Here is a 23995-nt window from a genome sequence, read left to right on the forward strand (position 1 = left end):
TACCCTTCTATTCTAGGGCTCCATCTCTCTGATGATCCCATTCCCTCTGGGGCTGTCTCCTGCTTGGATTCTACCTTCCCCCACCAAAGCCCTGCAGAGGGGACTTTAGACCAGCTTAGCTCTCAGTTTTAAGGCGAATACCATCTCCTTCCGGCCCACATGCATTCACTGGGCTTTCCCTGCCTGCTTCTACCAAGCTGTCGTTTGTCCACAGTGCACAGTAGAATTCCCTGCAGAGCTTTTAGAAGCTGATTTTTCGACCACACTCCAGACCAATTAAATCAGAATCTTCTAAATATTTGGGTCCTTCCTGTGCCAGGCCTGGCCTGAGCTGGAGAAGGTCAGGGAGGTAAGTTGGCCTGAGGCCATCGGGCTATGTTGTAATCAGAAGCTGGAGCTTGGGCCAAACCCTGTGGCCTTGCTCTCCCAAGGGCATGCACCCACCCAGGAGCAGGATGTTGAGAGAATATTGAGTGTGGCCTGGTTCTAGCATGACTGTTCATTTTAGCATCCTCATCTATATAACATGGTAGGTAGGTAGCCTGACAATCTTTGCCATGTAAGAATGAGATTATGGTACCAGCTGAGTCTAGTGATCTGGAAGCTTGTATCTAGTGAGAATTGTAAAATCACAGTAGTACAAGTTCAGACTCTGGAATCATGCGTTCAAATCCTGACTCTACCGTATACTCTGAATACTCTGTATTCTCGGGCAAGTTTCTCAGCCTCTTTGAGCCGCAGTTCCCTCATCTAAGAAAGACAAATAATGATCAGTCTCTCCCTCACAAGGCTCTTGTAAGATCAAATGACATTAACCCAGGCAAAGCTCAGTGTGTGGCACCCAGCGAGACGTAAGCATTGAAACAAAGGCACATTCACAGAGAATAAGAAAGACGTTCTAATTCCTTCCATGGGTATAAGGGGTTCTTCCCCACATTCTCTATACATGGAAAAGGGAAAGGAAGAAAATGAGTAGGAAAAACCAATATTTCTGTGAAATCTATGATGTAGGAGGCCCTAATGCAAGGCTGAGAATAAAAGGTGAAGTCTTCTTGTCTTCTCAGAAGTAGGGATGGACCCAAGCTCTCCAGGAGGGATGAAGAGGATCCTCCCTCAGGGATCCACATGCCCAGTTACAGGCAGGAACTTCCTGTGGAACCAGCAGAGCATTTACCAACCTTGGAGAGGGAGAGAAGAACTACATACCCTACTTTCCAGGCCCCTAGATCCATCTTGTCTGAAATGCAGACTTACCAAGCCCCTCCTTCAGAATGGACCAAGGATGAAGTGCTGAGGGGCTAAAGTAACCTCACCTTCCCTGGAAATCTGCTCCACCCAGATCTTACAGCATTCTGGATGTGCGAGTAAAATATAGACACCAGTCCATCGATTCATAGGGCCACGATCCAAGATTAGAGGCTTAACATATAGTAACAATACATGGTTCACCATGGTTGTTTGTGAATTCTCAACTTCTAAGGCTCTCCCAACTTTAAATTTCACCAGACACAATGTAGATTATTTTGAAGGCCCTAATTCTAATTCTCTCTTATGGTTAAATTTTCTAAGCATAGTATGTCTAAATTTTGCATTGGATTGTGGCCCTACTAGTTTAATACAAAGTCATGTGGCTTGAGGAGATCAGTCCATTTGCCTCTAGCAGCAAGGAGGAAGTGAGTAGTCTAGAAATGATTTCAGGCTTCTAATAGCTTGTTTTGGAGCAAGCAGCTGAATAGACTTCACTTAGTGAATACATACTTAAGGAAAAATTGAAAAGTAGTACAATGGGGAAATGATGCTACTTGGGAGTTAATAGAGTTAACCGAGTAAAGCTGGGTGGGACTGAATCACTTCCTGGATACAATCTTCAGGTTGGCTTGACAAAAAGAGGAGCAGCAATACCCAGCATGCAGATCAACTCAGATGCTATAACTTGGCTATTTATTATGTAAGGTCTTCCGTATTTAAAAAATCTCACTATAGATGATAAAGGCACAGATCTATGTGAAAGATAAGCTGAGTTTTCATTTCAGAGGTCAGGACAGCAGGCACATTCAGATATAAAGCCTTTAAAATGATGCCCTGTCACACCTTCGATTTAATCAAGTTGTATTTTTGCCCACTAACAGAAGACCATGGAAGTGCAAAAGGAAGTGAAGAATGGACATGTGTTCGGCCTGGCCGCCTGTGGCCCCTTCAGACTTGCTTTTGTTAAGCAAATGTCACTATGCCAACAGAAGGGGTGACTCACAGCAACTACTGGCAAAGGGGAGGAGAGGCAACAAGGAGACTTTAGCCTGAGACACTTAGCACCGTGTTCTAAATGAAGATGTTTGATTGAGTCTAGTAAAACTATTTAATTGGGTTCTAATAAGAAATGTGAAAGAACTACTATAACAGCACTCAGGGCTGTACCAACTCTATTGACATTAATAAAACTGATAAGCATCCATTTGAGCTATTAAAGGGGTTTTTCGGAGCTAAAAATATACATTGGTGAACTTGGAGGACCTTATGCTAAATGAAATAAGCCAGGCACAGAAAGACTAACACTGCAGGATCTCACTTATATGGAGCATCTGAAACAGTCAAACTTGGAGAAACAGAATAGAATGCTCATTACCAAGGGCTGGAGGGGTGTGGGAATGGGGAGATGTTGGTCAGAGGCTATAAACTTGCAATACTAAGATGAATGAGCACTAGAGATGTAATGTATGGCATGGGGACTCTGGTTAATGACACCATGTTGTCTACGTGAAATTCACCAGTGGTGATCCTAAGTGTTCTCACTGTAAGAAAAAAATCCACAGAAATGCCTAAAAAATAAATACAACACAATAAACCTCGGTGACATGTATGGCTTACACAAATTTCCTTGAGTCATATGTTAAATTTGACAAAGCTAGATGGTTAAAATAAAAGCTGATTTAATTTGACTGTGTTTCTGGGAAAACAAGCCAGTAATTGATTGCTTTTACCAAAAAGATTATGAAATGAAATCCTTAAGGGTCTGTCATTCATTTCAACAATTAGGTTGCACAAAGAAAGCCTGTTTCTCCATAATCTGATCTGTGTGTGAGCACAAGGCTGGCTTGGTTGTGGGTGGTGCAGACCACTGCTAGCAGAGACTGCGGTTTCTCCAGGGCCAGAATGGATCACACTGGGCACAGCGGAGGCTGTGTAGCTCCCAGGGCTCAAACTACCTCCATGCTGCCTGACTACAAGTTGTTCCCCGCTCTGAGCCTCTGTTATCTCATCTACCTCCTAAGACTGTTGTGCAAACAAAATGAGCAACACATGTAAAACACTCAGATGAGTTTCTAGTGTTCAACATATATTATCAATCCCTGCAGAGGTGTTCAGGGACATTAGGACATAAGGTGACACTGGAGGAGGGCCATGGAGGATTGAAACCAACTATGGCACTTTTAATCCTAGGAGCCATCCACATGTGTACATCCAAAATATGCACCATGAGTGTTGGATGGTAACTGTTATGGTTTAGATCTAAAAGGTCCCCCAAAACTCTTGAGGTCCAAAGTGGGATCTTGGAGTGACTGGATCATGGAGGTGTTTTACTCAAGAGTGGATTAGTCCATTAGTGAGTTCGTTGCCAACTGTGCCACTCAGAGGTGGGGCCTGGTGAGAAGGAACATGTTCTGGGGGTGTGACCTGGAAGAGTGGATTCTTTCTGTGGCTCCTCCTCTTCTCTCTCTGCTTCCTGGCTTCCACTGCCATGCCTTTTCACCATGCCATTTCTGCCTTGCTGCCAGCTAACCAGGGACTGAACCCAGTGAAACTGTGAGCCAAAATAAATCTTCCTTTCTTTAAGTTGTGGGAGTTGGGGATTCTGTACTAGTGATGGGAAAGTGACTAACAGAATTACAATCTACAAGTTCATGTTATGATGTTTGTTCTAGAGAATATTACGGAAAGGCTCTGCTGTTGGGGTTCACTTTAAGAGGACTATGGATTTCTGGACTAGTGTGTAGGGATGCAGTGAAGATAGATATGCAGAAGGTGCCAGGAACCATGAGACAGCTTCCATGTTAATAAGCGCTACCTGGCTCCTCAGGAAAAGGACTTAACTTAACTTGATGATATTTGCTGCAAAGAATCAGGTAATATCTTAAATAAGACGCAGACTTAAAGACAACTCCTATTTTGGCCTGTGTACCAGGCAGGACAGTCACTTTCTTCCTTCTCTTCTAGAAATTTCCCATACATCTTCTGTCTAGAGAGACTGTTCCTGTCACCCTTCCTGACATGAGAAAGTGACTCTCGTCCATGGGTACAGCTAATGGAATATGGATCCCTGAGCCACAGGGGTGGGCCCATCAGCCTCTCCTTCTTGGATCTTGGACTTAGAGGGTATTTGAGATTTGGGAGTTAGACATGGAGACTTGAGAAGTGACAAGGCTAAGAGGTGGCACAGATGCATCTCCATAGAGACCACAGCGAAGAGCAAGGTGAAGGGTTGAAGGCTCCTGAGAGACACCTGGCAGTTGGGCTCCTTCAATTTATCGCACCCAGACTGCACTTCCTGCCTTTGGGCATTGTGAGAGACACAGAAAGGAGCCACATATGTCCACTCAGTACGCCCCCACTTACTCTGGCACGATCACCTACTTGCAGCAGGTGGAGAGTTGTAAACCCTGAATTCCTGATATTTTCATTTTCATTGTGAGGTTAATTTAATTGAGGAAAATGGTCTTTACAATGATTTACTATCTGCTGAGGAGCAAAGGAGCGGTAGAAAAGCAGCAGATCACTTCACTGAAGAGAGGCCTGGGAAGCAGAGGAAAGTGATTTGGGAAAGATGAGCTGGCAAAACCGTGCTGCAATCAGAACTGCATATGAAAGTTTGGGAGCGGAGGGGAAGGTGCCATAATTGGGATGGATTCAAAGAGAAGGCAGGAACCCCGGATCAGACAGCAAATGTCAAAAGGTTCTCTGGAAGAGGATTAAGGGAACAGGTAGCAAAGACTCGCAGCTATCTGTGAACCATGTGATAAAGGAATTCACCATATGGTGCAGGAAGACAGCAAAGCGGATTGGAGTAAAGGGAAGTGCTTTTGGGTGTAGGATTATATAACCGTGTCGTGTGTGTGTGTGTGTGTGTGTGTGTGTGTGTGTGTGTGTGTGTGTACATAGCACTAATGAGATTAAAATTAGGATAGACTCCCACAACTGGAGCTCAAAGACTTTAGAGAAGACCTTAGCTACTGGCACGAATTGAACTGCCTTTTAATCTCCTCAGGCAATTGCTTCCTGTCTGAAACTCAGTGCTGAGCTTGGCTCCAGCAGAAGGCACTGTTGTCTGAAGCTTGGAGGTCTGGACTGTTCTCTTGTGCCTTCAGAGCACCCTAGTGACCCCTGACCTCTGGGAGTGAGCTGAAGGTGGCCAGGGACAGGCTACTGGGACAGAAGCTGCTGTCGAAACCAGGGTGACTTTTCCACTGAGTATACCAGGCACAGCCCTTAGGCTCCACTGCCCTTTCAGGGGTTCATAGAAGCATTGATTTTCTTTAAAATCATATGGAAAAAACAACTTTAAGGCAGAAGGAAATGTTTTAATATGTAATATTAGTATGTTTGCCTCTATACCAGTGCAATCATAAGATATCATTCTGAACTTTTTCATAGAGGAAGGAGGAAACCACAAATGTCATTATGCAGCTCTTCTAGTTGTTTTGTAAATGCTGTTTCAAATGATTGAGAGAGACAAGAAGAAGAAAGAAGACTAGTGGCTTGGGAGACATGCAGAGCCCAAAGTGGAGATGTGTGCTGTTAGAAATGGGAAGAGGAAACTGGAATCACAAATCCAGGTTTCAAGTCCTGACCCTGCCTCTTCCCAGCCATGTGATCTTGCAGAATTCACTTAACCTCTGATTTACAATTTCTGTGTAGGTATCGTAAGGTTATTATCAGTAGCTACCTCACAGAATCGTGATGACAACTATACGGTGCAATGCATGTAAATCCGCAGCATGGTCTCCGGCAATTGGTGCAGGTTCCATAAACATCAGGGACAATCAGGAGAGTGGGAGTGGGAGAGGGCTGGGTGGGACGGCGGCGCAGCAGTGAGTGTTAGAAGAATGGAGGTTGAGGGCCTAAAAGGAACCCTCTGCGGAGAGACTGCATGTGCCAGAAATGTCTCTGAGACGGGGAGGATCCCAAGAGGCTGGGAAGGGCAGTGCCTGCAGGATGGAGGACGGAGGTCCTTCTCATGGGCCCTCTCAGGAGACTTGCTCTTAGCTCGGAGTTCCAGCAGGTACTCGACAGGGACGGGTGACCAGTGCGGGCAGAGTGACGTGACGAGAGAGGACAGAAGGTCCCAACCCCATCGTCACAGTGGCCAGTTTGTCCAGTGATGGCAGCTCAGGACAAAAAACACGACACGCAACCTCTTCCTGACACTCAGTGGGAAAGAAGAGAAAGCAGGGAGGATGGTTAACCTCCCAGACTCTCGGGTGTTTTATATGTGCCAGGTACCAAGCAAACAAGAGCACCAAATCATAATTTCATCCACTAAACAACATTGACGAACTTGGGACTTTAGCAAGTCGTTCCAACGTTTTGGGTCTCTTCCTCCTCCCCATCTGTAACATAGGGGTAAAACTAGCAACATTATAGAAGAAATGTGAGGTTTCCCACACAGAGCACTTAGAACAGAGCCTGACACATAGTAAAGACTCAAAAAACGTTAGGTAATACATCTTCACCATCACCACCACCACCAAGAGCCTATACATTCATGAAGGCAGATATTTAGTACTAGTTAGTTAGTTAGTTAGTGGTGCTGGGGTTGATCCCAGGGTCTTCACACTGAGCTACATCTCCAGCCTTTTTTCTTTCCAGACAGGGTCCCTCTAACTTATTAACTTGCTCAGGCTAGACTGAAACTCTCCATCCGTCTGCCTCGGTCTCCCACAGTGTCGGGATTATAGGTGTGCACCACCAAGTCTAACCGAGGAGGAGGCACAGATATTTTCATCTGTTTTATTCACTTCTCTATTTAAGAGTGCCTGGTACATAGCAGATGCTCAATAAGTACTTCTTGAATAAATGAATCATTACTCATGCCTATCAGTGGGCAATTAGTATAAAAGTGCTCACCACTTGCCACTGTGGTGTGGGGATGGATTTCAGTCCAAGTCCCGATTCCTGTTCCTTTGGGCCTGCACTCTGTTCTCATACATGAGCCAACAAGCCTTGTGTCAGATCTGGACAGGGATGGTAAGGAGATGACTGATAACCTGGACAGGATAACAGAAAGTGGCTGGGGGGATTCACTGTGCAAAAGGATAAGGAATGAGTGGGCAGGGAAGAACAAGAGGCACAAATCTCACAAGTGCAGTTTGACCCTTTGGATCTATTCAGAGCAAAGGAGGGAGGAGCAACGTCAAGATCATGGGGAAGATGTTTAAGAACGTAGGAAATGTGGAACATGCCCCTGCTGTAAAGGAAGGCTAAGGAGGAGTGGCAAGACCAGGGACTTTCCATACTTTACATACATGCACAAAACTCATAGCTAAGGGCTTCATGTTCTTCAAAACAGAGTAGAAATCAAGGGGTCAAATCTTCATGTGAGCATAAGCATTTAAGACAGTTTGTCACAAAATGTAATATTGGTACTACTGGCAGCACAAGGACGAAATTATCACTCTTGTAATAGGTCCTCTAAAGCACACTAAAATATATAACTGGTATATCAAACCTGTAGTTTTACATATATTATTGGTTATGGCCATGCTAAGAAGACGAAAATGAAGTCAATTTAAAGTCAATTTAAAGAAAAACATCTTCCTTAAAAGGAGACATAGAGATGGTAAAAAAATAAACAGGTTCCTCCCTGATTGCTATTGGGAAGCTTGGCCATGGCTGTAGTCAACTCTGGCTCAGTCTGAATTTTGAGCTAGCACCTGAGAGAGTGGGTCCCGGATGCTAAGTCTCCGAGGGGAACCTCAGTGGAAGAAGGCATCAGCTAACTCTCAGTGGCCTTCTTAGTAACAGTCAGGCACTGGGGCATTCTTCCAGGAAAGTCAAGCACTAGAAGAAGCTTAATGGTTTTCTTCTCACCTCTCTGCTTTTGATTTTAGATGATATGAAATGCAAACACAACCACGGAATGGGATAGGATTTAAAAAAAAACAATAAATGCAATACCTAGGCACCTAGTCTCTAGGGACTTTTTCCTTTAATTTCATAAGCTGCTGGCTTCTTCCTACTTGATTTATTCCTGGCTTATGCTATGCTTCAGGAAAGGCAGCACTAACACCTGGCATGTTCCATGATTTGAACACAAGGAAATGTCACAGAGAAGAGGCGCTTCAAGTTTCTTGTTTGTGGGGTGAGACAAATTGGGAGTTATAAAGGGAAAAGTCAGAAGGTCCCTTGTGTTGCTATGAAAAATTCCAACCAGAGCCAAAAAGCAGGGAATATACTGGAGGCCACTCACTGCCTACCTGAACTGAGCTCCCGGCCTCCCTGTGTTGAGGTGTGGCCATGGGACTATGGTTTCTCTGATGGCCCGTGGGCAGACATCATGGGTTTTACTCCCAGAACAAAGACATTTAAGAAGCAGCTTGTGCCTCCTCCTTCCTCTCTTCCCCCTCCACACTCAATGCAGAGAAAAACAGGGCCCTAAGGATTAATGGAGCCATATAAGATGGAAGGATTCTCATCTTTAATCACCATATGGAGCGAGTGGGTGGGGCCGGGAACACTCATCTTAGACTGTGAGGTGAATGAATATTAAACTTCTACTGTACCCGAGGCAGTGTACCTTTGGGGTCTGTTTGTTACAGCAGTAGAATCCTCCCCACTGAAAGGACCTTGGCACCCTGGCTGCCACACAGAGTAATCAAGCTTGTTTTGGGGTGGGAACCAGAAAGAAAAAGACATCCTGATATTTTCCATCTACTCCCTCCCCTCTGCTTATTAGCCAACTCATCCTTTAGACAGAGCTCAAGCCACTTTCTCAGCAAAGCCTTCCCTGACTGAGTCGGGCAAGTCACACTCTGGCAGGCTCCTGTAGCTCATCACAGCTGCACTTTACATCTGATAGTGCGATCTTTTATTCATGTTTACACCCCACTGTATTCTAAAGTATGCATCTTTCAAAATTCACAGAATGGCACACTGAAAATGCATTTTCTTGTACGTAAATTTCACCTTAAAATCATTAAAAATATTGAGTCCTACCTAATGGTTTATGTGCTGATGAGTTTAGATATAAAGTTGGGAAGATTTTTGTTTTTGTTTTTGTTTTTTGAGACAGGGTCTGTAGCTCAGGCTGGCTTTGAACTCACTGTGTAGTCCATCCTGACCTTGAACTCATGTCAGTCCTCCTGCCTCAGCCTCTCGAGTGCTGGGATTACAGGCATGCACCATCATGCCTGGCAGTTTAGGTGTAAAGTGTACTGAGGTCTAATAACTAGCTTTGAGATCCATGAAAAGTGGACTGGTAGCAAGACAGGTGAATGTATGGATACATATGTGATAAAGCAAATATAGTCAAATATTAATTTTAGAATCCATGTGATAGGTGTTGTGGATGCTCATTGTAAAATTCTTTCAATTTCTTTGTTTTTTAAAAAATATAATACTGGAGGAAAAGGTAAATGAGAGTAGGGATCATGAATACATTACATAAAGGCATTTAGTCTACATACATCATATTTCATGTTACTAATCACAATGTTTGTTTTTTGTTATTACTATTTCTTGACATTGTATAAATCCTTCCATGATGAGAGAAAGAGAGAGAGAGAGAATATGTGCATGAAAGGAAGATGCTTCATTCTTTTGAATGTAGCTTGGGTGCACCATTATATATTTAACCTTCACATTATAGGAACAATTTCAATTTTTCCTATTATCAAGTATGTTCCAATAAACATCATTCTGCATAGATCTTTGTGCTATTGGGTTTGAGCTTCTTCATGCCTGCAGATCTATCCCTGTAACAGCACGCTGGCTGCCTCCCCCAGCTCTGTCCTATGCCCATACTAGTGTATTCCCTTCCACAGCCAGGAGTCAGCAGAATAAGAGGATAAGAAAGCTTTCTTTCAAACTCACCGGTATAACTTTTTAAAAAGATGTAGATCACACAAAACATCACCACAAGCACAGATGAAATCTCAGGAGACAAGCAATACTACCATTAATTAAATATTTAATATATGTTTATTATAGCAGCACATTAGGATGACAGGCACCAAATCTACACTGTAAAGAGTTGTATTTGTGTGTATACTTTGTGGATTACTTGCTGTGTTTACTTTATAAGGTCAACCTGTATAATCCACTGGACAACACAAATTGCCCAACTATATATGCAGATAGATGATAGATGGACGGACAGACAGTGTAGTTTCAACTCCAGAAAATTTCAACCACCACAGAGATTAAATCTCTGAAAGGTACAGAGTTTGGCAAAGCTAAAGTTAAAAGTTGAAAGAATCATAAAAAAATAGAGGGTGGAGAATGAAACTCTAAAAAGCAGGGTCAAATAATTATGAATAAATAATGCATCCAATGCTCTAGCATAAAAGTCCTAGGAAGCACCTGTCTCCAGGTAAGCCAGACAGGCTAGCGAGGCCTGCTCCACTAGGACACCCTTTCTGGAAGACGCCCCCTCACTGTCCAAGAGAGCCACCTCTCCGGATGCTCTTCTTTGGAAAGTCTTTTAAATGGGGCCAACACATTTGGAATAATGGCCTTCACACTCACTTTCTCCTTTGTTTCATTTTCACAGATCTTAACAAAATGCGTGTGTCACTCCCTAGTTACTCTGCAAATTATTACAGTGCTTCAGGGCCTGTTTTTCTGGGCCAGATCTGATCCAGGGAACCTTGTGAACCCCAAGGCTGGTCTCTTTCATCTTCAGAAGGGAACGAGCCGACCACTGCTGCGAGCTCTTCTGTCTAAGGAATTTGGTCTCTGTACCTTACCAGGCTGTGCAAAATGTTCAAAGTGGGCATTCAAATTTGAAACTACATTCATTTAAAACTATGATTGCCAAAACTAGAGGTGCATAGGATTACTAGATGTTTTAAAGGATCACAGAGGTGTTTGTTACTCTATTTTGCTTTCATGACATGCTGTTGTTTTCCCCTATGATTTATCTGATGCTACATCCATAGCTTGGAAGAGAACTCTCGATTATTATCACAGTTACTATGGAAACATAGGATCTATTCTCTCATATTCCCTCCCTATTCCCCAGTGATCCATTCTCCTACCCTCCCCACTCTGATCTTTTCCACAAAGCCCTCAGGAGTATCCATTCCTCTATAAAAAATTCTCCAACCTATACTGTTAAGTGATCAAACACACGTGCACAGGACGCTGACTTCTGCGTTAATGAGAACAGAAATAAGAATGTTAAATTAGGACAGAGACTGGAAAGGAGCAAGTTAAATGAACTGAACTTCACATACAGAGACAGTGGCAGCAAGTGGTCACAGAAAGAGGTGAACTTGGGTGGGAGCAAGACCTCGATGCTATTCCTTTAATATAATTTCAATTATGAACCATGTGAATACAAGACTTAGTAAAAACAAAACTGGGGAGAGCAATGAGGCATAACTATTAATGGTTATGAAGTTTCTTTTATAGATGATGAAAATGTTCTAAAACTAACTGTGCTGATGATTACACAAGTGTGGGAACACAATCAAAACCACTGGATCGTACCCCTTATGTGGGTAGAGTGATTTGTGAATTATATCTCAATAACGCTATCTTAATATGTATGTAAATAAGAAAAATATATGCATAAATTTTTTCTTTGAGTTGGGGTCTCACGATGTTGCCCAGGTTGGCCTCAAACCCCTGGGCTCAACTCCTGCCTCAGCCTCCCAACTGGCTGGGACTACAGAGGTGCGCCACTGCACCCAGTTTAAAAGTTTAAATTTTAAAACCTGCTCAGTCGCTGGGCATGGTAGCACACACCGGTAATCCCAGCACTTGGAAGGCGGATGCAAGAGGATCACAAGTTCAAGGCCAGCTTGGACTGCATAGTGGGATTTTATCTCCGCAAAACCTAAATTTAAAGGGGTGGAGCTGAGGCCATTCAGTGGTAGAAACCATACCTAGCATTGTGAGCACCTGGGCTTAATCCACAGTGCTGCAAAGAGAGAACAAAACCAACAACCAAAAGGAAGGAAGGAAGGGAGGGAGGAAGGGAAGGAGAGAAAGAGAGAAGAGAGAGAGAGAAAGAAAAAATGACTCTGCCTATTAGAATCCCTTCCTCACTAGGCTGATCTCTGCTTTGTGATCAGAGAAACTGCTCCTTCTCTGAAAGTCAAATGTTTCCATTCTTCCTAATATTTCAACTATCTTGACTCACTCACTTGTCTCTCACCCCCAAGCCTCTAGGCATCTTCTCTCCTACTCAGATGATGAGCCTCTTCCTGCTAGATTTCCTTCTGACCCAGGCACGGTACTATTTTCAATCACTTGTTTAATACTCTTTTGCTGAACACCCACTACAGCCCATGCTCCATGGATCTGCAGCGGTCATCCCTCTTCCAGAATCCCCAGCTCCTTGCACCCTGATCTTCTGGTCCAGTGACTGCTAATCTCCACCCTTAGCTCAAACTCAACAGCTCCTTCTCCATCCTGACGCCCAAGCTGCTCAGAGCTGCTGGGAAAAAAAAATCACACAATGTTGTGGACCAGTGTCAGCTACATATTTTCTAACCTTTCAGACTTCAGGGCTGCTCCACAATATCACTGAGTGTCCTTACTCCCTATTCTCATTCCAAGCGTCTCAGATTCTTTATTCCATCATATCAGACGACCTGGCTACCCGCAGAGGAAAAATGCATGCCTTCCATTTAGGCAGTGAATGAATTCAATCCATAGCCCTAAAAATACAGTGGAGTGGTAGTCACAGCACAGAAGATCCATTCTCTTCTGGAACTTAAATCTTACAAAGAAAGAGGGATACACCAAAAAGGAAATAAGCAAAGTATCACCCAATGATGGATTCCATGAGAGGATTAAGTATAATGGAGTAGCATAAAAAAAAAGGGTGATAGGGAAAAGAAAAAGAAAAAAAAGAAAGTGTCAAGCAGAGAACGAAAGTTAGATTATAAAAGGCAATGGGAGCCAAAAACTTAGCAGAGAATTTATTCTGTGATGGAAGTCACCGGAGGGTTCTGGGCGGGAGGGCACCTTGACCTTGAGTTAGCCTAAGTTTTAAAAATTACATCTGCTGCCAGATGGAAGGAATATTGACTACAGATAACAAGGCTGAGAGTGGGAAACAAATGAGGAGGATCTGCAGTGGCCCCAGTGACACATGGTGCAGAATAGAGGTAGGCTGTGTTAGCAGACGTGGGGCAGGTTTAGTGGACATGGGATGTATTTGGGAGGAGTTGGCAGGATTCACCGTGGGTTGTTCAGAGCTTGGCGGGGGAGGGGGTGGCTGTGAGGTCAAGGATGAAGGAAATAGGGAAATTTAAGGATAACTCCCAGATTTCTGGCTTCGGTTTCAGAGATGGAGAAGAAATTTATATTTTTTGTACACCTGAGTTCATGGTATGAGATTTACACTGAACATCTTTGTGGCACACAAAGGGATTAAAAGGCTGCCCAAAACACTAAACAAGTCAGGAATACTTACAACACAATCTCAACTTTGGTAAAACAGTGTCTCATGGTATCTATAAAGGCATCCAGAATGGGTCTACGACTCCCAGAGTCATCTTTCAACCATACAGCTATTTGAAAGGAATTGTTTCCATTGTCAGCTGCCACAGCGATGTTTTCCAAAAGGCAAATCTAATCATGTCACTTCTCTGCTTAAAAAACTTTCAGTGGCTCCCCACTGCACCGTGAATAAAATCCAAGGCTCTCTTTGTAACTCATAAGGTTTCGCATAATCAGACCCCCGCTTCTCTCTGCTGTCTCCCATCTGCCACCTCCACCTGCTCTCAGCAGTTTGGTCCCTACACTTTTTGATGGCACCTAGCATATACCCCGCTCTTCCTACCTCAAAACCTTTGCCCTTGCTGTTCTCTCTGCTGGGAACATTCCTTCCTAACTTGGAAAGCAAGTCTGGTTCATTGTGACTCTTCACATCTGAGTTCAGAAGTCACCTTCTTAGACAATCAAGAGTTTGTGACAGAGCAGTCTATTTGTTTATTTTACAGTATTCATTACGAACTGCAGGTGGATCTATCTACTTTTTCCTCTGTCCTGCACTGAAACATAAGCCCCATATGAGCAGCCGTTGCCTCTGGGAGGGACACTGCCGCCCACCCAGTCACACTGTACCTTGCCAAAGCTGCCCTTCCCCAGCACCATCAGAAAGTTGAAATCAGTCAGTTTCATCCGGTCCCGGTTGCCATTGTTGTCAAATTTAGAGACAGTGTTAGTCGTCTTTTCTTCTGGAGTCTTGGTTCCCTGGCCGATCTTGGCCCTCTGGAGGAGGAAGCACATGGAAGACAAGGTTAGGGCTTAGGGGGACTCTCGTAGGGAGACACAATCACACCAGAAGCTGGGTCTGCAGGTCATGCTCATCCCAAGGAAAGCTTGACACTTTTATCCCTCATGCCTTGCCCATCACCACGAGCTGCCATTTCCCCCCTCCTAGCTGTTTCTAGAATCTACTTTTCCTCCCCACCAACACCACCTGCCTTCATCTCTCCCCTGGACAGCCCACCTGTCCGTCCCCCCGCCCCCCGTATTGGACTCACATGCAGCCATAGTGAGCTTCTCACCCAACCAAGCTGCCTCCTGCTTACAATGCTCCGTCAGTGCAGTGCCCCATTAACCTTAGGGCAAAGACCAAGATCCTCTCATGGCCCGTGAGACCAGGTCTGATCTGGGGCTATCGTCGGCTAAACATCCCCAAAGGCCTGGGCACTGACGGCACAGTCCCCAGGGAGGTTCTACTGGGAGATGGAGGAGGGACCTTAGTAGGTCCTTGTGGGAGGTCTCAGGTTCTGGGGGACTGTGGGACCCCTGCCCCTTCCTCTTTCACTTTGGCCTCTGGCCATGAGTTTGCTCCGCTGTGTGCTCCCCACTTTTGGCATCCAGCAGCCTCATCCAGGCCCAGAGCAATGGGCCACCGGACCGTGCCTAAAACCTCCGCAAGCATGAGCCTAAATGGACTCTTCCTCTTCCTACACTGATCCATCTTAGGCACTTTTCACAGTAACAGAAAGCTCACAAATACAAACGTCTCGGGCCTTTCCTGCCTCGGGGCCTTTGGAGCTGCTGTTGCTGCCCTATGAACAGCTGCTGTTTCCCCTTCACCGGCCTAGGCACCCACTGCTTCAGTGAAGCCCTCCCTGACCCTCTATTCTCCTTTTGACTCTGCCCCCTTCAGTCTGCTCCCCTCCCCTGCGTCGCTTCTCATTAATGTCGGACTAAACCCTGCTCACTCATTTCCCTCTATGAAACTGGAAAGTGCAAGGATGGAATAGAGCTCGTCCTCTGAAGCTTTCCTGACAAATCCAGTCCCAGCTAACTGTCTGCTGGCTAGATGGATGAGTGAGGCCATGTTGGTCCTCGGTGCCACAGGGGGAACAGCTCCCTGCTGCCAGCGCTCCAATGGCAGCAAATGCTTTGGAATGAGGAGCGCACAGGAGGCCACAGCGGGAGACCTGTGGCCACCAGAGTCTTGTTCAGGAGTTTGATTCTAGGACAGGGAAAACCGAGGTGTTAAAAGCCTGGGTCAGATCGGAGTGCTGCCTCTGACTTGGATCAGCTGTGTGGCCCTTGACATCCTCGGACTTCCAATTTCTCCCATAGCAGAAGCCACGGCCACAGATGACCTGGCCCCTTCGTGCCTTCTCTGATGTCTGCCTCTCCTCCTTGTTACTTCCACACTGGCCTTGTTGCTGTTCTCTGAAGGCACTAAGCATGCCCGCGTGCAGGGACCCTCATCTCTAATAGAAGAGCCCTTCCCTGATCACAAACATGAAAGAGCTCAGCAACATCCATCCCTGTTTGCTTTCTTTTCTCCCTGTCACTCTCTCCATTTTAAAAGCCGTATGTTTACTTGTTTCTCAGTTGATGGTCTTTCCCTTCTCACTAGAACATAAGCTCCCCGAAAATGAGGATTTTTGTCTGTGCTCTTCTCCACTGTTCCCTGGTTCTTGGACCAGTGCCTGGAACTTACTTGCACTTTGAGGATGAACTTTTCTAATCCTCCGTCTCCTGGTCAAGAAAATGGAGATAATGCCATCAGGTAAGGGGTCACAGAGTTCTCTGCAACCATGACCAACACATAGTAGATGCTCAGTGAATGGCAGCTGTTAAGATTATTGCATTATCCAGTTGCCTTTTGAAGACAAACAGGCAACAGATACCTTTCTGGGCTTTGAATGCTGAGGAAGATGACTCATTAAATCAGGAAGTACTGGTTGAGTGACGACTGCCAGCCAGGTATTGCTCTAGGTGCTGAGGGTAAGTAGTAAAACAGATACTGGGGGGCACTTTAGCAGGGAATGGGTCCCCTCGCTGTGACCAAAAGACATATTGGAATTACCCAGGGGAAGGAACTGTGTTGGCAGCAGGAGCAGAATTTATGGGTCAGACAGCAAGACACCTTCATGGAGTCAAAACGCCTGGCTGGAGCAAGAGGCACACGGCACAGTTGCATGAGATGTGGCCGGAAGGGTAGAAAGTCCTTGTCCTGCACATGGAGGAGTCCAGGCTGCTTCTGAGCAGGACTGGCCACTCCTCAAAGATTTTAAGAAGGTTGCAGAGAGTCAAGGGATCCACGTGAAGGACACGAGTTTGGAGACTGTCAGGGACTGACTGTGGTCATCAAGGTGGAAAATGAGACTCTGAATCCAGTGTCATCTGCAGACTGAATGGAGCGGCCTGATGGGCCGGGAGACTTATCACACCCAGCTTCTGTTCGGAGCAACTGGGGAGATGGTTCTTTCCATGGGGAAGAGGAGGAGGAGGAGCTTGGAAGTGTAGACAAGAGGTTGGGAGAGACGGCAGTCTGACTGCAGACGAGTTGGAGATTCCTCTTCTCCCACAATGGCCTACAGGGCGCAGCCCTTTCTCGAGTGCTGACAAAGCATCCGCCACACTTTCTTCTTTTTATAACTAGTGTTTTAAAAATTGAGATACATACGGTAAAGTACACAAATCTTAAGTGCACGTTTCCACGAATTTTGACAAGTCTATTCGCTCACGTAACCCATACCCCAGACAAAATAAAATGTCTCCATCCCATCCCACGGAAGTCCCCAACCAAACAACACAAGCCACCTGTGCTCCGCTCCCTAGCCTCATAGGTCAATTTTGTCTTTCTTGAATTCTATCTAAGTAGAATCAAAGAATACACACTCTTTCATGTCTGATGTCTTTCACACATCAAACTATTACTGAAATTCATCCATGTTGCATGAATCAGTAATTTGTCTTCTTTTGTGTGGGCAGTACTGGGAACTGAACCCTGGGCCTTCGAACTGAACTAGGCCCCCAGACCTTTTGGAAAACTTTTATTCTGAGACAGGATCTTGCTAAGTTGCCACGCTAGGCTCGAACTTGCAATCCTCCCACCGGCCTCCCAAAGTGCTGGAATTAAAGGCGTGTGCCACCATGACCGGTTGTTTTGTTTCTTTGTGCCTCCGGCCAAGCCTGAAGATGGCCCTTCATCTCTTCCCTAATCCCTTTCTCCCCCACAGATTAGAGAGCCAAACAGATCCTGTCTGTTGTCAGACAGTCTGTTTGACTCATATTGTAGACCCTGGATGGCACAGCCCGGGAGGCAGTTACATTGTATCTTCCCTGTTTCCTTCCTGCGCATGCCCCATCACGAGACAATCACACTACGTTCCGCCTAGACCACGTAGGCCACGTAGCACTATTTGCCCCGCCTTCTCTTCCTAGTTGCCTTCCACTATAAAGAGCGCCTGGTGCTCCAGGTGGCCATTAGCTCCCGACAAGCTATGGTTCCACGTGGTCCCAGCTAAGAGTGATCTTGGTCTCCTTCATCTTTCTTCATCTCCCACCGCCCTCCCGGGCTTCGGACCCTTTGCTGTGCAGGTCGAGGCACTTTGTACTGCTGAGTATCATTCATCGTTGATGTTCATTATTCTGTTTTATGAGCATTTGCATCGTTTAGACTTCAGGGATGCTAACAAAACTGCTGTGAAACAGCTGACAGGCAATGGTTTAAAGATGAAGTTTGCTGCAAAGACTCATTTGAGTACTGAGAGTGCCAACCTCATGAGTGGATCAACCCTTGGCTGAGTATGTAGCCAGAGGAGCCATGGGAAGGGACCTGGATGAAGAGATGGTCACTGGGCAAGTGACCTGCAAGAATGTATTCTCATGCTCACCCCTCCCTCTTTCTTTTCTCTGACTGTCTTACTCTCCGTGTTTTCCTTGCTGCCGTGGGCTGACCAGCTTTGGTCCATCAAACCCTTCGCCATGATGTTTCTGCCTCAGAGCCAGCTGACTGCAGGCTGAAGCCTGAGTCAAAGTAAACCCTTTAAATTGCGCCTGTTAAGTGTGACATGTGGTCCCAGTAATGGAAAAGCTGACTAATACAAGAAGGTTATTTAGCAGTGAAAATATGCTGAGGGTTACGTGTTTCTGGGACAGCTAAGTCCCAGCTACTTCCTTACTGGGATATACCCAGGAAGCAGTGGTACTTGTGGCTCTGCGGTTAAGAAAAGATATCTGAATTGGAGACAGAGACATAGGGGTTATAAGCAAAAGGGAGTAATTAAAACCACAAGATAAGATGTCTTATTTGCAGTGGAGACCACACATGAGACCCCAGGCAGAAGCTGTACTGCCTCTCTCAGGCCACATGCTCACAGCACCCCAAATCCTGTCTCTCCAGGCACAGGATTTTGCCCACCCTGGCCTGCCTAGCACACATTCCCTGCAGCCTCCCCACCCAGCACCTCACTGCTTTACCGCTTTCTCCTGCCTCCTTTGAGCCCTGACTGAGGAGCCGTCAGACTCACACACTGCTCTCCAGCCTGTGCGGACCCCAGGGCCCGTGCCAGCCCTTTGGAAGTGTACGCTCACACACCTGGAGGTCCTGGGCACAGGCCCACTGGAAACCGAGGCATGGGGCTCACAGTTTCCAACTTCCTCTTTGGCTCTGCTTGAAAGTTGCTGATTATTTTAATTTTGGTTTGGGCTTTTCCCCCTGTCTTTCAAAGAGCAGCAAGTGGCTGACAGTCTCATCCCTCAGCCCATAAATTCCCTTCTCTCCTTTCAGTCGGGGCCGGTAGCTCCCTCCCTCCTGTTTCCTTTGTGCCCCTGCTCACCAGCGTGCGCTCTGCTTTGGATATGGCCCGGGAGTGGCCCCAAAGTCTTCCGCACTGGAAGGTTCAGTCCCCACTGTGATGTGAGAGGTAGTAGGACCTTCAGGAGGTGGAGGCAAGTGGAAGGGGACTGGGTGACTGGGGAGCACCTGCAAAGGTAATGCTGGCCTTGTGGAGTCAGTTGTTCAAGAGCTGGCAAAGCCACCTCACGTGCCTGGCCCTCCAGTGTACATCCAGATCCTTTTCTGTTTCTCCACCACGCTGTGACCCAGCTCCTCAACAGAGGCCAAACTGATGAGGTTACCCAATCTTGAGCTCTCAGCCTACGTAACAGTGAGCTTTAAAAAACTTTTTTTTCCTTCTTAAAGTACCCAGCTTCAGGTATTTTGCTATAGCAAGAGAAGACAGAGCCATCCAGCATGTCATTTAAGCTTCCAGAATCTTGATCAGAAGTCTAATAATGCCGCCAATCTGTTCTGCACAGTGTTTGTTGCTATTTTCATACATAAATCAGTTGCCAACTGTTGAAAGTCAGGAAGACACCTCATAGAAACCCATACTCCTAGCTTCTTTTGAGAAAGTAGATCTAGCAGCACAGTGTAGATCAAGCTTTTCGCCTGTCTGGTTGTTAGCCTGGCTCTTGCAAGCATTTGGGCCTGTGACCCCAACACAGTGAGCTTCCAGAGGACAAGACCCTGCCGCATGTCCCTCCAAGGACGCCACAGCTCTATGCGCCTCGTGCTTTGCAGACGCTCCCATCAGCGAGCAAGTGGGGTAAAAGGGGGTCCTTTCTCTTGCTGGGTAGGCTGTGCCTTCAGGACAGGAATCACTAATGCTTGTCTTTCACGTCTGCAGTGTGGAGCCCTAGAACTCAGTGCTCAAAGAGAAAGCAAATGGAGAGCATTTCCAAGAAGAGAGGTAGCCACTTTCCAGGATGCTCCGAGGGCAGCGAAGGCTCCTCAGCAGCAGGCCCAGGCTCCTGGAAATGATATTTACTGCCTGTCCTGGCTTCAGCTACACACTCCTCTGCACCCAGTCTTCATAAGGAGCTACTAGGTGGCACTCTCTGCTACCCAGCATTGGAGGAAGGCCCTGGCCAGCTGGAGGACTATGGACAGTCTCCTACCCCTCCCAGGGGAAGCATATTCCGAGCTGTATTTATTACGAGGGGGAAGCTGACAGTAACACTGCCAGCAGCCCCTGACATCTGAATGCTCATAAGATGCAAGATGCTTCCAAATGCATTGCCTGTTCAGCCCTCACAGCCCTCTGATGTCAGAAGAGTCCTAATTCCCCATTTTACATACAGTTGGACAGAAGTGCACAGTGAGTTAGCAGCATGCTGCCAGTCACTCAGCAAGGAAGTGGCAGAACAGGGATTCAAAACCAGGCAGCCTGCTCTGGATGCCAGGCTCTGTTGCACAGATGTGTACCAGTGCCCAGCCAAGACCCTCAGGCGCTCTGGTCCCACACCTGGGGCAGCTCACTGCCAGCACCTGCGACCTGGCCTTTGTGCTCATCTTCTGGTTGCAGGAGCAAACACCTCCCACCAGCAGGGCCCTGGTATGTGATGCTGAAGTATGAACTGAATTCCCTGGACTCAGGCCTCACCCGCAGCAGGAGGAGGGGGCCATGGCTAATCACTCTGTGGGGAGACTCAAGCCTGCATTCTGGGCAGGACTCCCAGAGTGCTATGGGATTCAACTCCAGTGGCCTAGGGCCAGCCAGCGCAGCGAGCTTGACTGCACAGCAGGCCCTCGGCATCCGCAGGTTCTGCATCTGCAGTTCGTCCAACCATGGATCCAAAATATTCATTTGAAAAAGCATCTATATTAAACATGTACAGACTTCTTTTCCTTATCGTTATTCCCTTAACAGTACCGCATAATAACTATTCACAGAGCTTTGACATTACGTTAGGTATTATAAGGAATCTAGAGATGATTTAAAGTACTTGGGAGAGCGTGCACAGGTTATATGCAAATACTACATCATTTACACGGGGGAAGTCAGCATTCTGTAGTCTGTTTCTGGGGAAACTCAAAGCCTGGACAACGAGCTGCTCTGGGACCTTGGAAAATTGCTTAACTTCTCTGCACCTCAGTTTCCTCATCTGCAAAAAAAGGGGAATGATAATAGTACCTACCACTTGGGGTGGTTATGAAAATTAAACTGAGTTAATATTTATAAAGCACTTAGAATAATAAGCAGTGCATGCTAAGTGCTTCGTTGAATAAATGAATTCTAAGGCTGTCAGAAATCCCTACTCAGAGCGCCCAGCGCGGGGTCCTCCCATCCCTGTGCACCAGGAGGTCACAGCTGGGCTACAGGCCTCGCAGGCAGCACCCAATGCTCAGGGCCAGAGTGAGTGTCCACTGCTCAGGCTCACCCTGCTGTGAAACTCCATTACCCCAGCTCCAGCCACTGGATTTTACTGGCACTCAGAATTCCTCCAGATAAGAGGCTTGCAGGTAATTTCTAAGTGATTCCGGGTGCTAATTGGTTACTGCACAGGGATTATATTCCTCACGTTCAGTCAAGGTCAACTGAAATCCCTCTGTGTGCCTGAGAACAATTTTCGGTCTGTTGGAAGCATTTTTTTTAATCAACGACTATGGTATGGAGTGATTATAATTTGGGCATAAACAAGTGTTTGCAGGCTCTCGCTAGAAAGAAGGACAAATTTTGTCGCATGCAGATAAAACAGTCCTTTACTTCAAGCCAATTACTGGCTCAGACAAATGCTCTGCTCAAGTAGAAAATGTCATCCTCGGTGTTCTGAAATATCACCCAAGTTGCCCCAGGACAGAAGGAATCATTTTGCAAAACTGAGCCTTCTTTCTATACAAGAAAAAAAGTCTTGGTTTCACCCACAATGGTAGTTTTAACACAGCAGCAAATGGACACTGCGTACTCAGAAGACGAGACAGAGAGGTGGAGAGATCACCAGGCAGTTGTTCCTTCTAGGTAAGATGGGTCTCTGGAAGGACCGCTGTCCGGTCTAACTGCTGTCAAAGCATCCAGGCCTCTGCTCTGCCTGGCAGGAGGGCCCTTCTCTCCATTCCTTTGGGCTGAGCAGGCACGGAGAGACCGGCCTTCCAGGATGAAGGCCCCTGGGGAATGGCTGACACGCACAAGCCCCTGAGTTCACGCCACGCATTTTCAGGAAGAGCTGACTGGGTCAGAACCAGCACCGTCACCCAGCTGTGTGGACAGCACAGGATCAAGACAAGGAGGAGCCTGCGGATGCTCAAGGGCTGTTTCTCTCCAGTCGAGGGGGAAACTAACATGACTCTGAAGATAAATGCCAACATCCTTGGCAAGACAGGCACAGCCCTGCCTCTCTGGGCCCCCCCCCACCTCCAGCCTTGCCTTGAACTCACTCCTTGGCCTTTTGTTGGCCTCACCTGGTTGCTATGTAGCTCCCTGCCACAGGGCTCATGCACATGCTGTTCTCACTGAATGGAATGCTTTCCCCCCTCTTTACTTGGTTCATTACCACTGCAGTTTTTTTCCATGATATTTTCCATGTCTTCTCAGACAAGGGTCCATTCCTTTTGTATGTTCCCAAGATACATGATCTCTCTTTCACAGAACTCTATGTGATCGTAATTTTTAAATTTTCTGGTGTTGTTATTTAATGAAGAGCAACAATCCATCTCATTTTAGCTATGCTATTTTATCTGTCTTTTCAAGGTTGGTGGGCTATCGTTCTTATCTAGAATTGATGATTTCCCACCACACTGTACATTAAATTTATGTGAACAAAATAATGTGCTTTCCTTCCTGAAACCACTTTGAAATCACTCAGCACACGTGTAATGTATGTACACAACCTTATCTCTTCCAAAACATTTTCTTTATAAAACTAGGATGTGTTCTGCATACTTGCTGCTCCCACATAGCTGAATATGGGGTTCATTTGTCCCCAGAGAAGGGAAGGGGGTTATCTGACAGCCCAAGGTCAGAGCCAAGGGCAGTCTATTTGATACAATTATTCTCTGGGATGAGCCACACACTAGGCATTTCACAGAATCACTGGCACCACCAATTCCACTTGTGAAGAGTACAGCATGGCCCCATGGGTCCAAATCTGTTGGCAAGCCTAGCTCACTTGGCCTCAGAAAATGTGGTTTTTTTATAAAATGGAGAACTACTCAGCCATAAAGAGTGAGAAATTAGACACATTTATAGCTAAATGGATGCACATTGAGGCGATACTCTTAAGTGAAATAAATAGGACACATGTGTAAATACTGAATAGTTTCTCTAGTGTGAGAAACTGAAAGTGTATACAAGGACTAAAAGTATAATAGATAACGTGAAATAGGAAGAAAAGGGGTGAAGGGGAAGTGGGAAAGGTAGGGGAAAGGAAAGAAGGGAATAGAATTAATATGAGAAAACAAAAAAATGGAAACAAAGTCTTTGTAAATAGGGAGGCATGGAGGGGCTGAAGGGAGGGCAGGGGAAGGGGGAAAAATAACAACCAAGAGAGATTATGTAAAGGTGCAAATTTCCAGTGATGAATGTCATTATATTGTATACCTAAAATGTACCAATAAAATAAAATTTTAAAAAATATATTACAACTCGGTCCACTTCTTTCATTTACTATTACTACCGTTTCAGTGCAAACCACCCTCGAAATCACCAGGGCAGTGAATGAGCACTTTGGAGGAAATGTCTAAGTCTGAATGAGGGACAGAGAAGCAGGAATGGTGGCATAA

General features: G+C 46.0%; 1 protein-coding gene across 5 annotated transcripts in view; it reads right to left on the reverse strand.

Moving 5' to 3' along the window:
• Window positions 1-23995, reverse strand: part of Prkcb (protein kinase C beta) — a 312724-nt gene that overhangs the window by 63261 nt on the left and 225468 nt on the right. For all 5 annotated transcript variants that reach the window (XM_004855957.4, XM_004855956.4, XM_087209105.1 and 2 more), the window contains one exon: window positions 14293-14439. In XM_004855957.4, the coding sequence (XP_004856014.1) occupies window positions 14293-14439 (147 nt within the window). The remainder of the gene's footprint in view (window positions 1-14292; window positions 14440-23995) is intronic.

The sequence above is a fragment of the Heterocephalus glaber genome, unplaced genomic scaffold (genome assembly GCF_053883595.1).
Source record: "Heterocephalus glaber isolate CG9 unplaced genomic scaffold, H.glaber_assembly_v1.0 deba00000943, whole genome shotgun sequence".
Classification (NCBI taxonomy): domain Eukaryota; kingdom Metazoa; phylum Chordata; class Mammalia; order Rodentia; family Bathyergidae; genus Heterocephalus; species Heterocephalus glaber.